General features: G+C 41.2%; 1 protein-coding gene across 2 annotated transcripts; it reads left to right on the forward strand.

The window, feature by feature from the left end:
* Positions 1–2840: 2840 nt before the first annotated feature.
* Positions 2841–16131, forward strand: LOC311121293 (neurofibromin-like). 2 transcript variants are annotated; one of them, XM_084195797.1, is made up of 5 exons: positions 2843–3145; positions 3396–3479; positions 5798–5988; positions 8008–8114; positions 15260–16131. In XM_084195797.1, exons 1-5 carry the CDS (start codon positions 3014–3016, stop codon positions 15271–15273), a joined length of 528 nt encoding a protein of 175 aa, XP_084051923.1. In that variant the 5' UTR covers positions 2843–3013; the 3' UTR covers positions 15274–16131. The 2 variants fall into 2 exon arrangements, with proteins under 2 accessions (XP_084051922.1, XP_084051923.1); XM_084195796.1 differs by lacking the exon at positions 15260–16131 and having other exon boundaries at positions 2841–3145; positions 8008–8242.
* The last annotated feature ends 3551 nt before the right edge of the window (positions 16132–19682 follow it).

The raw sequence follows: 19682 nt of genomic DNA on the forward strand, positions 1-19682 counted from the left end.
ATTAGATCATTTGTTTTGGTTCTGTCCATTTGTAGCTTGTTTTTGGACACAGGTCCAGGAATGGCTGAAGGATTGCAATATTTACCTGGAGCTAACCTTGCAGATAGCATTACTGGGTGATCTGAAAAGTCATAGTCAATCGATCAATAATATAATAATACTTTTAGCAAAAATGTTTATTTTTAATTCACAATCTGTAGAAGCAATGAGAATAGAAAGGTTCAGAACTTTTGTAAAACATCACAGTACAGTTGAAATATATATGGCAAATAGAAATCCTATATGGATGGTGTTAAGAGCTAGATGGGAGGTGTTGAATGGAGTTGAAGGATGGGACTAATAACAACTAACAACAAATAATAACAAGATAACTAATAATGTAAGTATATAGGTTGTATGTTGGGAGCTTTTGGGAAAGAGCACAGTTAGAAAGATATGGCATATAGAAGCAAACCGGATGGACATCATGAAAATGATCGGAGAGGTTGAGAGTAGAAGAAGTTCAGGAGCAAAAACTAATAAAATATAATTATTGTAAAATTGACTGTGTCCATAAAATGTAGATAGTAAGTATAAGCTGGAAGTAGAGGCCTAAGTATTGTTGTTCACTAATTTACCCCAAGTAGGGAAAGGATGGCGGGGTTGAAAAGTAATAAAGGGGAGTATAGATATAAAAAACATGGGGGATTGGATGTGATGCAGACAATTACATTGATGGAAGTTACAATCTATCTGCAATATTAAGCTGTTTAGGTGTCTGCGTGCAGAGTGAAGGAAGTTAGAGGTAGTCCCGAGAGCCAATGCAGACTAGCGTTTGTGCAATGACTGGAAGGCTACAGGTACACTAGCATATGCTACTGTACAGTACTGCTATAGTATCCCTTTAAGGGTGCCAAAGATTCCTCTAATGAACTTGAGATTGAAGCTATGTGAATCATTGGGTCAGGTAGTCTATCCAGTCCATCAATAGTTTTTACACTTGTCTGTTGCCCCTAACTGTTTCTCATCAGGAGTCATTATCAGTCAATATTATCATATTGTAAGATCAAGGTTGTAAAATGCTCCAGCTTATTTGTTGGAAAGTTTGTTGTTGCTTGAGAGCTGGTATGTCTGTAAAGCAGCTCTGGGTCTCAATTTCATCCATTGGAAACTGAGCTTTGTCTGTTTTGGTCGTCAAAGACCACCACGAAAGGGACTGAAACAGATGGTTCTTTTGGGATGGTTCTTGCAACCATGCTGCAGTGCAAGCAATGCCGCCAGAAACTCTTAACCTTCTTTAAACTATTTTGGGTGAAATCTGTTTTACAAATAAACTTGAAAAGGGTTAGGCCTAGTTTAGGCCTACCAGAGTTTGCACTATGCAGAGGTTTGGATTTAGCCTAAACCTGCTCCAAGTGCCACTGTGCAACTGCCCTCAGCTCCAGTACAACTTTGGGTATAAGACTGTCTCATACCTCCTTTTCTTTGCCTTTTGAAAATGAATATCAGCACTTTGTGTGCAGTTTGGGTAGGTTCTGGGCCTCAGGTTTCAGAGGCTACAGAGGGACTCTGATGCACAGAGTGGTGATTGTACCCAGGCTTAGCGGCTCTGCTCGGCTTATTACAGTTTGATGAAAGTGTAATAAGGGATTAAATCCACCTTGTGTTGTTAAGACCATTTAGAAGCCTCTAAGTCAGGGGTAACTCTTACCCTACGAGGTCCGGAGCCTGCTGGTTTTCTGTCCTACATAATAATGAATTGTATACACCTGGTGTCCAGGTCTAATTCAGTCCCTGATTAGAGGGGAACAATGAAAAAATTTAGTGGAACTGGCTTCGGGTTCCAGAGTTGAATTTGAGGGCTCTATGTCATAGGATTGCATGTGTTGGCTTTATGAGGGTGGAGTTCATAGTCAGAATCAGATTTTCTGTGTGAACCTTGCTTATTTTTCCCAAAAATCTACCCAGTGTCCAGAAACAATGAAAGTGTTGTGAACAAGTCTAAATCACAGTTGTATGCAACTTCAGATTCCTAAATTGTCTTGGTTGTAATGCATGCACCTGGGGCGGCAGGTAGCTTAGTGGTTAAGAGCGTTGTGCCAGTAACCGAAAGGTCACTGGTTCTAATCCCCGAGCCAACTAGGTGAAAAATCTGTTGATGTGCCCTTGAGCAAGGCACTTAACCCTAATTGCTCCTGTAAGTCGCTCTGGATAAGAGCGTCTGCTAAATGACTAAAATGTAATGTAAATGTAAAAAGCTACCCGAGAGAGGTTGGTGGATGCCAATGTGATGTACTAGATTAATGAGAAAGAAGAACCTCAACCTAGTAGTATTGGTCATCACAGCATCAGCCCAGAATCGTCATATCATCAGTGCATCTCTAGTGCACAACACTAGGCAAGCTTACAGGGGCTCCTGCCCATGAGGTCTGGCCCAGCTGGCCCTTGTGTGTGTGAGTGAGATGTAGCCTGCAGGTGTACAGCTGTGGGCGTATGTTAGAGTTGTGGCGAGGTTCTTCTTAGCACAGGGCTTCATTGCTCTGTGACTGCAGGACGTCTGCTCCTTGACCTTCGTCAGGTGTCGGAGACATCCTCATAGCGCGAGAGGTGTGACATAGCACTTCTTGTGTGGAAACGTGTAGTGTGGATTTTTTTTTATTTTTTATTTATTTCACCTTTATTTAACCAGGTAAGCCAGTTGAGAACAGGTTCTCATTTACAACTGCGACCTGGCCAAGATAAAGCAAAGCAGTGCAATAAAAACAACACAGAGTTACATATGGGGTAAAAAACATAAAGTCAAAAATACAACAGAAAATATATATACAGTGTGTGCAAATGTAGCAAGTTATTGTGGATATGTGTAGACACATGATAAGAACGTGAAACCATGGCTTTGTGTAATTCTATTAGCCTTGCTCAAACCTGCTGCATATATGGTCCACTGTCTAACACGTTCACCCGTGGCTACGTACTCCTGTGACTTTAGCATGACACATGATTTTCTTCTCTTTCTCCTTAGCTTCCCGTTAAAATGGGACATCAGAACAACCACACCAAAGTCGGCACAGAGCACAACAAGGAATGTCTCATCAACATCTCTAAGTACAAGTTCTCCCTCGTCATCAGTGGCCTCACGAACGTACTAAAAAATGTGAACAACATGGTAAGTGGAGTTTTTAACATATCTCTTTTAGCTGTTTATTTGACTTTAGCATGAGTAATGGGGATCACTACGTTGCGCGTCATCAACCCTACCTCCTGGAAGGCTTGTGTATTGTGTCAAAACTCCAAGTCAACTGAAGTTTAGGATGCCCACTAAGGGCTGGAAGTGGTGTTTGCCGAATCACTGTGTCCTCTGTGTCTGTAAGCCCTCATCTCCCCTCCCCTCCCCTCCCCTCCCCTCCTCTCTCCAGCGGATATTCGGGGAAGCTGCTGAGAAGAACCTCTACCTCTCCCAGCTGATTATCCTGGACACACTGGAGAAGTGCCTGGTGTCGGTGAGGAAACCCCTATACACTCTACATCTACTGTATCCCTCCTTACATCACCTTTAGTTGGTCTGATAACCTATCCCCCCCTACAGTTGTTTGTATGTGTTTGTATTGTGTTAGAAATGTAGAGATCTTATTTTTTACACATTTCTAAGTATAGTAATAGCCTCATTTTGTGTTACACTATTTCCTACATATGAGTGAGCTACAGGTTTTGAATGCAGTTGTATGCAGTCTGTCCCAGTATGAGGTTGCCAGTTTGACACAGTAGTTTTGGAAATGAGCCAATGGGAGCGCTTGCGAATCCCAGGTGGGGACATACTGTGGTTTTGCCCCTGAGCGAGGCACTTAACCCACATACATGTATTGCATGTCCAGCTGTATAAATCCGAACTATGTGAGAAGTTGCCTCTGATAACCTGAAAAGCACTCCTTGTTTTCTCAGAGAACCTGTAGAAACCAGCGTGCACACACACTCTTTCCTCTCATCATGTTCCCTCTCTTTTTCTCTGTATTCATCTTCCTCCTGAACAGCAAACCTGGTTTCAAAAAAACAAATAAAGCAACACCTCAGGGCACAACGCCTCTCCTCCATGTGACCTACTTGTTGTGTGTATGTACTGACATATATGTAACTGATAGATATACACACACACTACATGTTAATGGTTTTAAATGTACAGTACCAGTCAAAAGGTTGGACACACCTCATTCCAGCGTTTTTCTTTATTTTTACTATTTTCTACATTGTAGAATAATAGTGAAGACATCAAAACTATGAAATAACACATATGGAATCATGTAGAAACCAAAAAAGTGTTAAACAAATCAAAATATTCTTGAAAGTAGCCACCCTTTGTCTTGATGACAGCTTTGCACACTGTTGGCATTCTCTCAACTAGCTTCATGAGGTAGTCACCTGGAATGCATTTCAATTAACAGGTGTGCCTTGTTAATTTCTGGAATTTCTTTCCAATCATTTGTGTTTTGACAAGGTAGGGTTGGTATACAGAAGATAGCCCTATTTGGTAAAAGACTAAGTCCATATTATGGCAAGAACAGCTCAAATAAGCAAAGAGAAACGAAAATTTCAATAACTAATGCTCTTGCGGCTGAATGGGAGCAAGTTCCTGTAAGTGCAGTCGCAAAAACCATCAAGGGCTATGATGAAACTGGCTCTCATGAGGACCGCCACAGGAAAGGAAGACCCAGCGTTACCTCTGCTGCAGAGGATAAGTTCATTAGAGTTACCAGCCTCAGAAATTGCAGCCCAAATAAATGCTTCAGAGTTCAAGTAACAGACACATCTCAACATCAACTGTTCAGAGGAGACTGTGAATCAGGCCTTCATGGTCGAATTGCTGCAAAGAAATCACTACTAAAGGACACCAATAAGAAGAAGAGACTTGCTTGGGCAAGAAACACGAGCAATGGACATTAGACCAGTGGAAATCTGTCCTTTGGTCTGATGAGTCCAAATTGGAGATTTTTGGTTCCAACCGCTGTGTCTTTGTGAGACGCAGAGTAGGTGAATGGATGATCTCTGCATGTGTGATTCCCACCGTGAAGCATGAAGGAGGAGGTGTGAAGGTGTGGGGGTGCTTTGCTGGTGACACTGTCAGTGATTTATTTATAATTCAAGGCACACTTAACCAGCATGGCTACCACAGCATTCTGCAGCTATACGCCATCCCATCTGGTTTGCGCATAGTCCCACTATCATTAGTTTTTCAACAGGACAATGACCCAACACACCTCCAGGCTGTGTAATGGCTATTTGACCAAGAAGGAGAGTGATGAAGTGCTGCATCAGATGACCTGGCCTCCACAATCCCCCGACCTCAACCCAATTGAGATGGTTTGGGATGAGTTGGACCGCAGATTGAAGGAAAAGCAGCCAACAAGTGCTCAGCATATGTGGGAACTCCTTCAAGACTGTTGGAAAAGCATTCTAGGTGAAGCTGGTTGAAAGAATGCCAAGTGTGTGCAAAGGTGTCATTAAGGCAAAGGGTGGCTACTTTGAAGAATCTAAAATATAACACATTTTTTGATTTGTTAAACACTTTTTGGGTTACTACATGATTCCATATGTGTTATTTAATAGTTTTGATGTCTTCACTATTATTCTACAATGTAGAAAATACTAAAAATAAAGAACCTTGAATGAGTAGGTTTGTTCAAACTTTTGACTGGTACTGTATGTAGATTGTAAAGTATTTTGTCTGTAAATTATTTTTCGTTATGTGTCGGACCGCAGTAAGACTAGCTGTCGCCATTGGTGTCAACTAATGGGGATCCTAATAAATCAAATAAAATCCCCCCAGCAATCGAAGGACTGCCTGCGTCTGGACGAGACCATGCTTGTGAAGCAGCTGCTGCCAGAGATCTGTCACTTCATCCACACGTACCGTGAGGGCCACCAGCACGCTGCAGAGCTCCGTGCCTCTGCCTCAGGGGTCCTCTTCTCCCTCAGCTGCAACAACTTCAACGCTGTCTTCAGCCGCATCTCCACCAGGTAACGCTAACCCTGATCCTGAGGAACTACAGACTGTTGGCTAATTCAGTGTCACTATCACTGTGTTGATGAGCAGTTGATCAGGTGTGTTAGTACAGGGCTGGAACAAAAGCCTGCCCACCCTGTTGTTCTTCCAAGGTCGATGGAAACTCACCTACGTTATTATCTTTTGTGCAAAAATGCATTTGTGTCTTTAAAAAGTTCCACCAGACCTGATTTTCCCAGAAGTGTAATATTACAAATGACGTTATGCCCTCAGAAGTAATGATGAGGAAACTGTTCGGACCCCCTTTCCTGCTTATGCCATGTGATAAGTTAATTTGTTCGCATACCTCAGCACTTCAGTTTAGCAGCCAGTCATGGACAAGGTCACTGTGACTGAACTGTTAGCCCAGTCATGATTGAAATCCCTCCCTCCCCACCCAGGATGTTCAGGATGGTGCAACGTTACAGAACGTTCAGATGGAACGATAAAACAGGGAATCCTGTTAGCTCTATTAGGTTAATTGTCCCCCACGATGAAATCGGGGAGGGGACTGTGGATTTGTCTCTGTCCGTTCGTATGTTTGTCACACGTGATATCTCAGACAGCGGTTGCCCGATTTTGATGAAACTTGGATGAATGATGCGTAGAGATACGACATTTACAAAATTACACTGATTGGCCCAAGGGGGCTTCTATAGTAATCAATTGAATTTCCAAACTATGAACAAGCATATCTACTGTCCCATTTGAGCTATTGTCATGAAATGTGGTTCATATATGCAGCCCCTCATGAGCAACACATTTCTCATGAGGACCTATAAGCTCCGCCCATTAGTTTTTCTAATTACACTTTTTGTCCCCCAACAAACTTTGAACAAGCATATCTCCTGCCCCGTTTGAACTACAGTATTGTAATTTTTTACATGCATGCATTTCCTCATAAGAAACAAGTTTCCCCTAATGACCGATATAATTTCGGTACATGCAAATGAAATGTCTTTCAACATCTTTTGAATTGGCGCTGGCTGCATCGATATGCCGCACATCGTGCTATTGTAAATCGGAGATGGGACTGTGGCTCTGTCTCCGTCCGTTAGTACATTCGTACGCGATATCTTAGACAGCACTGGCCCGATTTTGAAGGAACTTGGGTGAATGATACTTCTTCCCATGGAGATCCGGCATTTATGTCACGCCCTGGCCTATAGAACTCTAGCTAGTTTGGTCAGGGTGTGAATAATCTATGTTTGTATTTCTATGTTTGGCCGGGTGTGGTTCCCAATCAGAGGCAGCTGTCGCTCGTTGTCTCTGATTGGGGATCATACTTAGGCAGCCAGTTTTCCTGCCTGTGTTGTGGGTTTTTGTTTGTGTTCGGTTAGTGTGGCTTGTTAGTGTTAGCCTTCCGACGTCACGTTTCGTTGTTTTTGTATGTTTATTAAGTTCAATAAACATGGATGCATTTCACGCTGTGTTTTGGTCCGTCCCGTTCATCTACGATCGTGACAATTTACAACATTATTCTGATTGGCCCAAGTGGGTTGCTATAGGAATCAACTGAAATTCCAAACTTTGAACAAACATATCTCCTGTCCTGTTTGCGCTATTGTCATGACATTTTGTTAATATATGCAGCCCCTCATGAGCAACAAGTTTCCCGTAACAACCTATATAACTTTGGTACTTACAAATGAAATGTCTTTCAACACAACATACGTTGGAATAATTGTCACTAATTGACACAAGGAGCGATACATCATTTGTGGACAACATGTTTACTGTAGCCTTGTTTCTATCTGCAACATTCTGAAAGTTTCACATCATTGATACAGTCATGTCAGTTTCCTGTCTTGAAGGACGACGGGATGATGTCAAAAAGGCTACCTTTTTTCCCTCTCTTCCACCCCCTCTTCTTTCCCTCCTTTCTACTGAGAAACTGTGGGAGAATAAAATCTCTGGATATCATGTGTTTGACTGGATGAACTTGTTCCCTGGCAGTGTCTAAGAGAGTCCTTATCCATTGTGTTCTCCCCCAGGTTGCAGGAGCTGACAGTCTGCTCAGAAGACACTGTGGATGTCCATGATATAGAGCTCATGCAGTACATCAATGTGGACTGCTCCAAACTTAAAAGAATGCTCCAAGGTAGCTACTCACTCACTCACTATATTGGTATTGCTTGTGTTCTCACAAAACTTGATAAACACACTCAATGTCTGGCACAAACCTGCATGAGGGAAGCAACAAGATCTGAGTGTTAACCCTGAAACCAGGACTAAGACCTTGACTACACACTATGTTCCATCTATGTTTCAAGGGCTGGGTGGGGCTCATTTCATGTGCAGAAACCTGTGAAAAAGGAAGTTGGGGTATTTGATTTTACAGGGACATTTTGTGGAGGACATTAACTTACTCTGATCCCTGTGTAGTAGTCCCTACGTGGATTCCCTGGAACCATGGGACCTACAGAAGACTAATACAAAAGAAAAGGAAAATACTGGGCTTGTTAATAATATGTTAACATTAACAGTAAAACAAAACCCATTACGTATTGTCCTAAATCGGGAGAAAAGAAATGAGTCATTTTCATCTGATTCAGGATTACGAGAATACTACTATTGAGAGCTGCATACCTTGACAACCCCCCCAAGCATAACCTCCGACCTTACAGAACAATAACAAGTGACGCACAGCCTCATTAGACGCTACATCAAGACCAGCGAATCAAACGGAGCCTCCAAATAACAACTACTTAGTTTCCATTTTCCTCCACTGCTCCATCACACCAGCTTCAGGTATTTGTGCCTTGTTAGCCACAAAATAAAACCATTATCATGGGTCCCTGGCTCGCGGCAATTAACTGGCAACAGCTGCACCTCTCAAGTGCTGAGGGAATGGAACTATATAGGCCTACCACTATGGCTGCAATATGATTATGCGGAGTAGGGAAGAAAAAAATAAGAAAACAAGTGGCAACTTGGTTTGAGGACATACATTTTCAACACTAGTGTTCACATTTGACCTGGGATTGGAACACTACATTGTATGCCATTTGAGATGATGTTGTGAAGCATAAGGGTCAAGGGTCCAATTCATCTAATAATTTAACTGACACTGCATTTTGTTATGCATCTTGGGTTGCCAGATAGATAGGACAGTAAAATGTAATACATGTCCACTAGGAGAAATAGCCTGTTCCACATTCCAGGAAAATAAACGGAAAAGGGTCTTAAATTATGACTGATGCGCTTTCCCATACCCAGACAGAGGATGTTTCAAATGTCTACACTAGGCTTACATAGTCTGGATTCTCAAATGCAATTCCCCTCAGGTGTGATGGAAAGAGATCTATTTTTAAGATCTAGCCGACATGTGACTGCTGGTGGATGAATTCCCAGTGGTTACATAATGTCAACAATCTATGAATGTAGTGTACTTGGCAAGTTGACTGCTTTCGTGTTTTCTACCTTCATCAGTCTTGTTTTTTTTAAAGTTCTCTTTATTTTAAATGCTGCCCTATGTACATAGTCCAGGGTTTCCCAAACTCAGTCCTCAGGACCCCAAGGGGTGCACGTTTCAGTTTTTGCCCTAACACTACACAGCGGATTCAAATCAAGCTTTGATAATTTGAATCAGTGTGTAGAGTTAGGGCAAAAACCAAAACGTACAGCCCTTGGGGTCCTGAGGACTGAGTTTGGGAAACGCTGACAGTCATTGAACACTGGTCACCTTAATAAATGTTTACATAGTGTTTTACCCACTTCATATGTATATACTGTATTCTAGTCATGGTTCATCCTATACAGCTACTGCTGTACACCTTTTCGATTCATATACTGTCTATACACACCACCATATATTATATTCCAGACTCCGACATTACTCTCCCTGATATTTCTTAATTCCTTTATTTTTGTGTATGGTTAGGTATTACTTCACTGTTGGAGATAGAAACAAGCATTTCACTGAACCTGCAATTACATCTGCTAAATATGTGTATGCGACCAATAAAGGTTTATTGGACTTTTTACGTCTTGTTACAAGCATACATCAGTAAATACTAAAACTCCACTGAATGGACATAGTGCAACAAGAGGCTAGGTTTTTACACAGACAAATGTTCACCTTCTACAGACAGAAAGGGTAGAAAATTCATTTTTGCAACACATTTTAAGGTGCAAGTTGTGTATTGCTCAGAATGCTGTAACCCTGTCTAGGATTTCCGAATATGTATAGATTGGATATATCCTGAACAACCCTAATCAGGTACTTACTTATTAAAATTGTTTAAAAAAAATAAAAAAAAGTTTGTTTGGATTTCAATTAACCAAATTGAATGGCCATTGATGACTATCCCTATTCCTTGATTTGCAGCTCACATCGCACCAAAGGCAGATAACTAAGGACGTGAATATCCTCTGCAAGCTGCCAAATACAAATCTCAGACATAGGGCAGAGGGGTTACAAAATGATCAGTAGTGCAAGAATTAGCTAGCAGCTTACTGCATAGTCTGAATTCTTTCTCCAACCCGCGGTTAAATATTTTGGGACGAGGAAAAGGGGGTAAAGTTAAGAATCAGAAGTGTGGGGTCCCTCCTCTCCATCCTCGTGCCCAGAATGTAAACGAGTGCGATTTGCTAAAAGTAGAAAAGTATTCAAATCGCATCAAAACAAGTAAACAAAATCACTGATTGCGAAAATGAAAGCACTTTTGAAGCCAAATATATTCGCTGGTTGGCATGGCTCGCCGCTGGAGTGGAGGTGGGGTTTGTTCTCGTTCTTTAAGAGGCTAGCTACAGCTAGCTAGCTTTCTAACTATCCAACGCGCGGGCATGATCACTTTGCCAACTTGCTTGCTTTTTATATTTAGCTAAGTGGTGGCCAATCCAATTTATAAACATACACTGGCGGACTTGTACTAAAATCTGTCGAAACACAAATATTCTACAAAAACTGGGGGGAGACCGACCAGATTTCCCCCCCCCCCTCTCGAGCGTCATCCATACCTCACAGCTGGAAGTCTGGGCTTGATGTAGCGAGCTAGCTAGCTAGCTAGCGTTAGCTTGGTTAGCGGATTGCTCATAGGCTAGCCAATATTAGCTAGCTAGCTAACGCTACCATTGTTTTGCTTGAATAGGTCTACTAGAAATCTACGTTTAAAATCACCAGAGGCAACGACGCATTACACATGTAGTAACATATAGATGTAGTTAACCAAATTTATCACTCAGATGTTACACTTACCTGGAATAAAAATGTACTCCAGCTCGGTTCCATTGCAACACTTAAAATCTGCAGGAAACCTAGAAGGAATCTACAACAAAGCAGCTAAACATGGCAGCTGCTACAACTTCCTGTAACGCTCCGGCCTGAACCATTTCCAGTTGACTTTTATGGGACGTTAGAGATTTTTCAGAAATCAAGATATTGTAAATTGGCTTGTATTAAAATATTATTGCTATAAAAACATGTTTCTAATATCTATGTATTGGAAAATTACTGAATGGCATATGATGTGGCACGTCAAACAGTAAAATATGTACTACATGGAATGTGCCCCCCCATTTGACAAGTTTAACTAGTCCATTAGAGCGCCTTCGAGAGATGGCATAAAAGTAAATCATTTTCAATATGCCATCGTCAAAGTGGTTACCGATTGTGCCTCTATATATCATTACATTATGCTACAACACAAACACTAGGGAAAAAGCAACATGTTGTTTCTATACAGTTTAGCTACTATTAGTCAACCCCTTCAAATCTAATTTTAAGAAATCCTTTCAAGATTTGCTGGGATATCAAAATATTGTCATCCACACACAAATGCATAACACAATTAGGATACAACATATGCATAACATGAATTTATATGATTGAACAGATATTTCCAAAAATGTGATCAGCACCTACCATTTGTCCATTATCTGATAACCACTACGGCCTTGCTCTATGAACTGTAATACTGTTATGATGAGTCACTTACATAGATGTATATAATAATCACTTACCACAGCAGTCACGTCTAATTAAATCAGTGAAACAATAAAACTGATTTTTTTTCCAGATTGCATTTGGTTACGGTCATATCATGTTGTTATGTTGCTCTCAGGAAAAAAAGGAATTGGGAATCCCTTTGCGTCATCCATCATCAATAAGTAAATTGATCACTTCCCACTGTATATAAGATTAGAAATCAATGCACACACTCAATAGTTCACAGAAAACCCAGACAACTTTCCACACACAGTGATTAATAACACCCATTCAAATCAATGATTTGGTCACGCAGCCCAGGGATTGGGCATCCAACTCAAATATTGCAAGTCAGACACAATCAAATTTGTGGACATACAATTAAGACCTTGAAATTATGAAATGCCCAGTGCAGTCAAAAACGTGATTTACCTGTGTTTTCGGAAAGTATTCAGACCTCTTGACTTTTTCCAGATTTTGTTAGGTTACAACCTTATTCTAAAATTAATTAAATGTTTTTTTCACCCTCATCAATCTACACACAATACCCCATAATGACAAAGCAAAAACTGTGTATTTTAGAATAAATAAAAGCCGGAAATATCAAATTTACATAATTATTCAGACCATTTACTCAATACTTTGTTGAAGCACATTTGGCAGCGATTATAGCCTCGAGTCTTCTTGGGTATTTTTTTTGTTGTTTTTTTACGCTACAAGCTTGGCACACCTGTATTTGGGGAGTTTCTCCCATTCTTCTCTGCAGATCCTCTCAAGCTCTGTCAGGTTGGATGGGGAGTGTTGGTGCACAGCTATTTTCAGGTCTCTCCAGAGATGTAGTCCTCTGTAGCTCAGCTGGTAGAGCACGGCGCTAGTAACGCCAAGGTAGTGGGTTCGTTCCCCGGGACCACCCATACACAAAAAAAATGTATGCACGCATGACTGTAAGTCGTTTTGGATAAAAGCGTCTGCTAAATGGCATATTATTATTATTATTATTATTATTATTATTATTATGTTAGATTGGGTTCCAGTCCGGGCTCTGGCTGGGCCACTCAAGGACATTCAGAGACTTGTCCCAAAGCCACTTCTGCGTTGTCTTGGCTGTGTGCTTAGGGTCATTGTCCTGTTGGAAGGTGAACCTTCGCCCCAGTCTGAGGTCCTGAGTGCTCTGGAGCAGGTTTTCAACAAGGATCTCTCTGTACTTTGCTCCGTTCATCTTTGCCTAAATCCAGACTAGTCTCCCAGTCCCTGCCACTGAAAAATATCCCCACAGCATGATGCTGCCACCACCATGCTTCACCGTAGGGATGGTGCCAGGTTTCCTCCAGACGTGATGCTTGGCATTCAGACCAAAGAGTTCAATCTTGGTTTCATCAGACCAGAGAATCTTGTTTCTCATGGTCTGAGAGTCTTTACGTGCCTTTTGACAAACTCCAAGAGGGCTGTCATGTGCCTTTTACCAAGGAGTGGCTTCCCTCTGGCCACTCTCCCATAAAGGCCTAATTGGTGGAGTGCTGCAGAGATGGTTGTCCTTCTGGAAGGTTCTCCCATCTCCACAGAGGAACTCTAGAGCTCTGTCAGGGTGACCATCGGGTTCTTGGTCACCTCCCTGACCAAGGCCCTTCTCCCCCGATTTCTCAGTTTGGCCGGGCGGCCAGCTCTAGGAAGAGTCTTGGTGGTTCTAAACTTCTTCCATTTAAGAATGATGGAGGCCACTGTGTTCTTGGGGTCCTTCAATGCTGCAGAAATGTTTTGGTACCCTTCCCCAGATCTGTGCCTCGACACAATTCTGTCTCGGAGCTCTAGGGACAATTCCTTCGACCTCATGGCTTGGTTTTTGCTCTGACATGCACTGCCAACTGTGGGACCTTATATAGACAGGTGTGTGCCTTTCCAAATCATGTCCAATCAATTGAATTTACCACAGGTGGACTCCAATCAAGTTGTAGAAACATCTCAAGGATGATCAACGGAAACAGGATGCACCTGAGCTACATTTCGAGTCTCATAGCAAAGGGTCTGAATACTTATGTAAATAAGGTATTTCTGTTTTGTTTTTTAAATATATATATTATTCTTTTTTTAACCTGTTTTCACTTTGTCATTATAGGGTATTGTGTGTAGATTACTGAGGAAATTGTTTTATTTAATCAATTTTAGAATAAGGCTGTAACGTAACAAAATGTGGAAAAAGTCAAGGGGTCTGAATACTTTCCGAAGGCACACTATGTGGTTGGAATAATACTGTGAAAATGATGATAATGCCCTTTTAGTGTAAGAGCTGTTCGAAAAGACCGCCTGAAATCTGAGCCTGTTTTGGTGGGATGAAGTTTTGGCCTGCCTGGTGTCAACACTTAATTAGTTAATAGACCATAAAGAAAGAGAGTTCCAAACCTCTCTGCCAATAACAGCTCATTTTACATTTTCCCCTCCCCACTCAGACCACACAGTACTAGTAAAATTCCTGCTTGAGAAATTGGTCTTTGCTAAGAAGCTATTTTAGTTTATTTTTGACAATTTTAATTGAAAACAATCACAGTAAGGTACTTTGTTACCCAGAAAGGATTTGATATTGAGATAAAAACGACTGCATTGGCCCTTTAAATAAAGCCATTACCTATACTGGGCCCCGTGTAGCTCAGTTGGTAGAGCATGGCGCTTGCAATGCCAGGGTTGTGGGTTCGATTCCCACAGGGGGCCAGTATGAAAAAAAAATAAAAATGTATGCACTCGCTAACTGTAAGTCGCTCTGGAAAAGATCGTCTGCTAAATGACTAAAATGTAAAAAAAAATGTACATACATAAACTGATCTGCTAAGTGGTACATGATCTTTACATTTTAGTCATTTAGCAGACGCTCTTATCCAGAGCGACTTACAATTAGTGAGTGCATACATTATTATTATTTTCATCATGACATTACAGTAGGTACATCAGCTGTCTACTCAATAGTGCAACACTTTATATTGCATGAGATTTGCGTATAAATAATTTCTGAAGCATCTACAGTTTATAGGTCCTATAAAGGGTTTATTTATTATCAATGGGTCTACAGTTCTAGGCATGACAATCCTTAGTGCTTAGTTAGCAATGTCTTTGTCTTTAACAGGTTGGTGTTTTCAGAAAGCCAGATGCTTCCTCAATATTCTAATTTAGATGAACTCGATCAATCATTCAGTTATTTATCATATTTGGCCCACTGGCACTGGCTGCCCTGTAGTTTACATATGACACACACACGGACCAGACCTAATCCAGCCTTTCAGCCCAACCACACAAAGTAACAATTGAATTCGTGCCCTCACAAACTGCAGGGGAATGGTCCTGATGTCCTCTGTTCCAAAGCCACAGTGTATGGACCACACCATGATGAAGCAGAGACATGGATGCTGCGGAGGATACTGAGGCTTGGTCTTTACATTGGATCCCATGATGGACATTCAAGTGGATGGATAGACTCTAAACATACTTATTTTAATGGAGATATAACCTGTTCTGTGTGTTTAATCTGTGGACTTGGATTGGATCCATACATCATTGATGCAAGCTGCTTATAGGGTCTTCAGAATACCATTTGAAGGGATACCACAGTCCTGTTTAGTCCAGACAGTTCCTGGAAGACCATTTTAGTGAACTGTATGTATTGTGAGATTTGTATCTCTGTGTTAGATCAGGCCTATAAGTGGATGGGGCAAAGCACTAAGGCTAGTGGCCTAGAGAAAGACAAATGCTGTAGTCATAACTGGTGACTATAAGCCTAAAACTGCTGGATGATTCCTCTACTTTGTCATCACATTTAATTCAAAGATTGATTGAGCATAGTCTGGAAAAGTGCGAAATATTTATCAAAATTGTATTTTTTGAAACGGGCGAAGAGCAGAAGCTTTGCATAAATTGGTATTGTTTTCCTTTTCCAGTTAGTTCCCTGCAGTTATTGTTTGACTATTCCCGGCTCTTCAGAAAAGGTGCCTCCCATTGTATTTTTTAAATCTTTGTTAAACTGTACATTGGCTGCCTTTGTATCCCCACAGCACAATGAGAGTTTCAGATAGAGTGGCTGAATATGTCTGAATATGCTCATTCTCCCATACCAGGCTCAACACCGTTCAAATCGTCCATTAAACAGCACTTATATTAATTATAGCCAATGCGGACTACATGGCAAAGCATTTTTTACAGATTTGCATTGGAAAGAGACAAACTATCCAGGGTTGAGTGGATTTTTAACTATTTTGTTAGGATTGTTCTTCTCTGTTTGCATTTTCAATTGTTATGATAAACGGAAAGGGGAAACAGTATTTTCTGCTGTTACAATTTGCACTGTATTCCCCTCATTGATATGGGCATACTCTATCATTCTCGTGTATCAACAGCTGTATGAGAAGTTATGAGATAATGAGTGACATTTCTGGGAAATGTATTTATTCAACATAATTAAAAGGTTTTCTGTATTGTGAGTTTCAATACAACCATCGTAGATCAGATAAGAAGCCATTTGCAAAACACTAGAAAATGTTCCTTTACATAGAATTAACATTGGTGTCTAAATCATTCCTATTGTACTGTTTTAGGTAGTAGTGGACTGGGAGGTTGTGATTCACACCCTTGTCCCTTCTCAAGCCCCCCCAGGTTAAACCATGGGAGACTGGTTAAACCATGGGAGACTGGTTAAACCATGGGAGACTGGTCCATTCTCGGACGCTTCCTATCCGAGGTGCAGAACCACTCCCCAGTGATCGGCAAGATCTGGCTGACCATGCTGCTGATCTTCCGCATCCTGCTGGTGACTACATCTTCCCTGTGCTGCACTACCTGTGCTGGGTCTACATCTTCCCTGTGCTGCACTACCTGTGCTGGGTCTACATCTTCCCTGTGCTGCACTACCTGTGCTGGGTCTACATCTTCCCTGTGCTGCACTACCTGGGCTGGGTCTACATCTTCCCTGTGCTGCACTACCTGGGCTGGGTCTACATCTTCCCTGTGCTGCACTACCTGGGCTGGGTCTACATCTTCCCTGTGCTGCACTACCTGGGCTGGGTCTACATCTTCTGCGTACTGTGCTCCGCTTGCTCCACCTGCTTCCGGCCCGAGAGCGACCCTGTGGGGCTGTACAACCACCACAACCCTCTGCTGCTGCAGCTCAAACACTCTCTGAGGGGCAGGCTGGTCCTGCAGACTCCCACGCCCATGGCCCAGGAGAAGGCTGGTCCTGCAGACTCCCACGCCCATGGCCCAGGAGAAGGCTGGTCCTGCAGACTCCCACGCCCATGGCCCAGGAGAAGGCTGGTCCTGCAGACTCCCACGCCCATGGCCCAGGAGAAGGCTGGGGGCCACTTGCTCACTCACGTCCCAGCCATCTCCTTTGAGACCGACTCTACTGTGGAGTGCACCTCCAAGAGGACTCCGGAAGAGAGGGACCGGGTGAAGGTTATACTGGCCAAGATGGGACGGATCAAGAAATCTTGGCTGTGAAATGCCCATTATGTGTGATTATCGATTGTAGCATTTTCCACTTTTGAAATAATAATGGGAAAGACAGGGTTTATAGCGTAGGTTGCTCAGATTGGGCATTGGGAAAAATTGGGAGAATGAAAGTTTACTCCTGATTCAGAGAGAAAGATTCAACTTTATCATCCATACCATAGTTTAAATTACATAAAGAATATTCAAACTGTTCCTGAGTTTCGAAAGACAGAGAAAGGAAAACGTTTTTCTGTAAAATTGTATACATTCAGTTTACAGTCATTATCTTCAGTCTGTTCCCACCTGTTCACACAAGGCCTACTGTCCACAATCTCAGGGTTCTTCAATACAAATACACCTGTTTCAGAAAACCTGACAAGTTTTCACATTCAAACAATGTTTGTAAGATACTTTTCAATAACTCCTTGTAATTGTTGAAACCATACATAGCTGGTAACTTGAGCTTGACAGAGTACTTGAGCTCGGCAGAGTAGTTTTGACCTGTGTCCAGACGCAGTCATTTATGTTGTCTAAAGGCAATTTGTCTCTCATAACAATATTATTTTTCATAATAATCTAATCTGATTAACTGGTAGGTAGTCACTAACTATTTGTAGCATGTGTGCCTCTTTTTATTGATATTTACATGGTGTGTATGTGTATAGATGTTAAGTAATTAATGTTGAAATTATCCAAGGGTTTTTAACTGAAATGTTAATAGTTGGTGTCTCAATCTCAGACATTTGCGCTCATATTTGTTCATATTATTTCAAAAAACGGCAGAATCAAACAGTATTGGAATAGTGACTTGTATTTCTCATCTAGAAGTGTAAGAATTTTAGGAGAATGCCATTTCATCAGTCAAATGTTGCACTGTTTGATAAGACAGGGTATGGAAAACCTCAATTTTAATTAGTTAAGCTGTGAGTTTGAAATTTGACCACAAGAGGTCACTATAATACTATAACTTATCAAACAGGATTGTGCTGAAAATCAAATGAACCACAGCCAAATAAATGAGTTGTAATTAAGAGTAAGATAAAAAAAATACATGTATAACTTACTTTCTTGATAAAATACATTCTAAAATGTAAAAATCTGTTATTTCTGAGTATGTAGTGCAGATATCTGTTGAAGGCCCAAAGCAGACGTTTTTTAAAAATCAATATCGAATCATTTCTGGGTAACAATTAAGTACCTTACTGTAATATACATTTTTTCTCAACCAATAATTTTGCTATGACTGTCTGGGAGTGGTCAGTGTGGAGGGGAAAACTGAAAACTAGCTGTTATTGGCAGAGAGGCTTGGAACTCTCTTTGTCATTGGTCTATAAACCAATTTACACATGGTGATGTCACCATGGAAAGCCGAAACTCCCGCCCATGCAAACCTGCTGATTAGAAGGTGCTGTATATGTAGCCGGCGCGGTCTGCTCGTCGCCGACTACTGCGTTGTGTTCCGGTGCACTGAAGACAAGACACTGGCGTACTTGAAGGCACTTTATTGTGTACAACTCTCTCAATTTGTTCAACATCAAAGAGAGAAAATGTTCAAAACTCTACCCTCGACCAGAATCCGCCTCTCCCAGCCGAGTACAATGCAGACTCAGTATAATCACATTCAAAAATACAAGGAATAAAATACAACATAATTGGAAAATAAACATCACATCTGGTGTATATTTTATGTATGTGTCATATTGCATGTTATCTCTGCCAAAAACTCTGAGCTTTTAGCCTTTACATTAATACTGTGCAACATGACATAAACCATCTTTCAAATAGGTAATACATACAGTAATATGCACGAAGCAACATGTAATCCTTCACATTTGAGCTTCTCAGTGCCATTAAACACTAATCAATACATGAAAACATTTTAAATGAACACATATTTTTAACCTGATATAGGGAATACATACCTGTTCAACATCAAAGAGAGAAAATGTTCAAAACTCTACCCTCGACCAGAATCCGCCTAACATAAAAAGAACAACGTGGGCTTCATCACAAGAGGATAGACGATTGCTAACTTACAGCTAAACAAAACACGAGGTTAGCTAAGTTAGCAATTTCTCAAACTCTCAAAAATAGCTAAATTCACGACACAGCTTGATTAAATGTACGTACACTCATCATATAATATACATACAAGTTACTATGTGCACTGAAACGTTTTAGTTTTAACAGGTATATCAAGTTTATATCACGCCGAAGTGAACACATACCTCTCCCAGCCGAGTACAATGCAGACTGAGAAAAGCATGACATCCC

This window comes from Coregonus lavaretus (assembly GCF_964263955.1).
Source record: "Coregonus lavaretus genome assembly, contig: HAP1_SCAFFOLD_1753, whole genome shotgun sequence".
In the NCBI taxonomy this organism is placed as follows: Eukaryota; Metazoa; Chordata; class Actinopteri; order Salmoniformes; family Salmonidae; genus Coregonus; species Coregonus lavaretus.

Bases quoted from the DNA above. Each gene is read 5' to 3' on its own strand.
- LOC311121293 (XM_084195796.1), top strand. From the start codon at position 3,014: ATGGGACATCAGAACAACCACACCAAAGTCGGCACAGAGCACAACAAG. The intron at 3,146-3,395 runs GTAAGTGGAGTT...TCCTCTCTCCAG, and splicing joins TAAAAAATGTGAACAACATG to CGGATATTCGGGGAAGCTGC. The intron at 5,989-8,007 runs GTAACGCTAACC...GTTCTCCCCCAG, and splicing joins TTCAGCCGCATCTCCACCAG to GTTGCAGGAGCTGACAGTCT.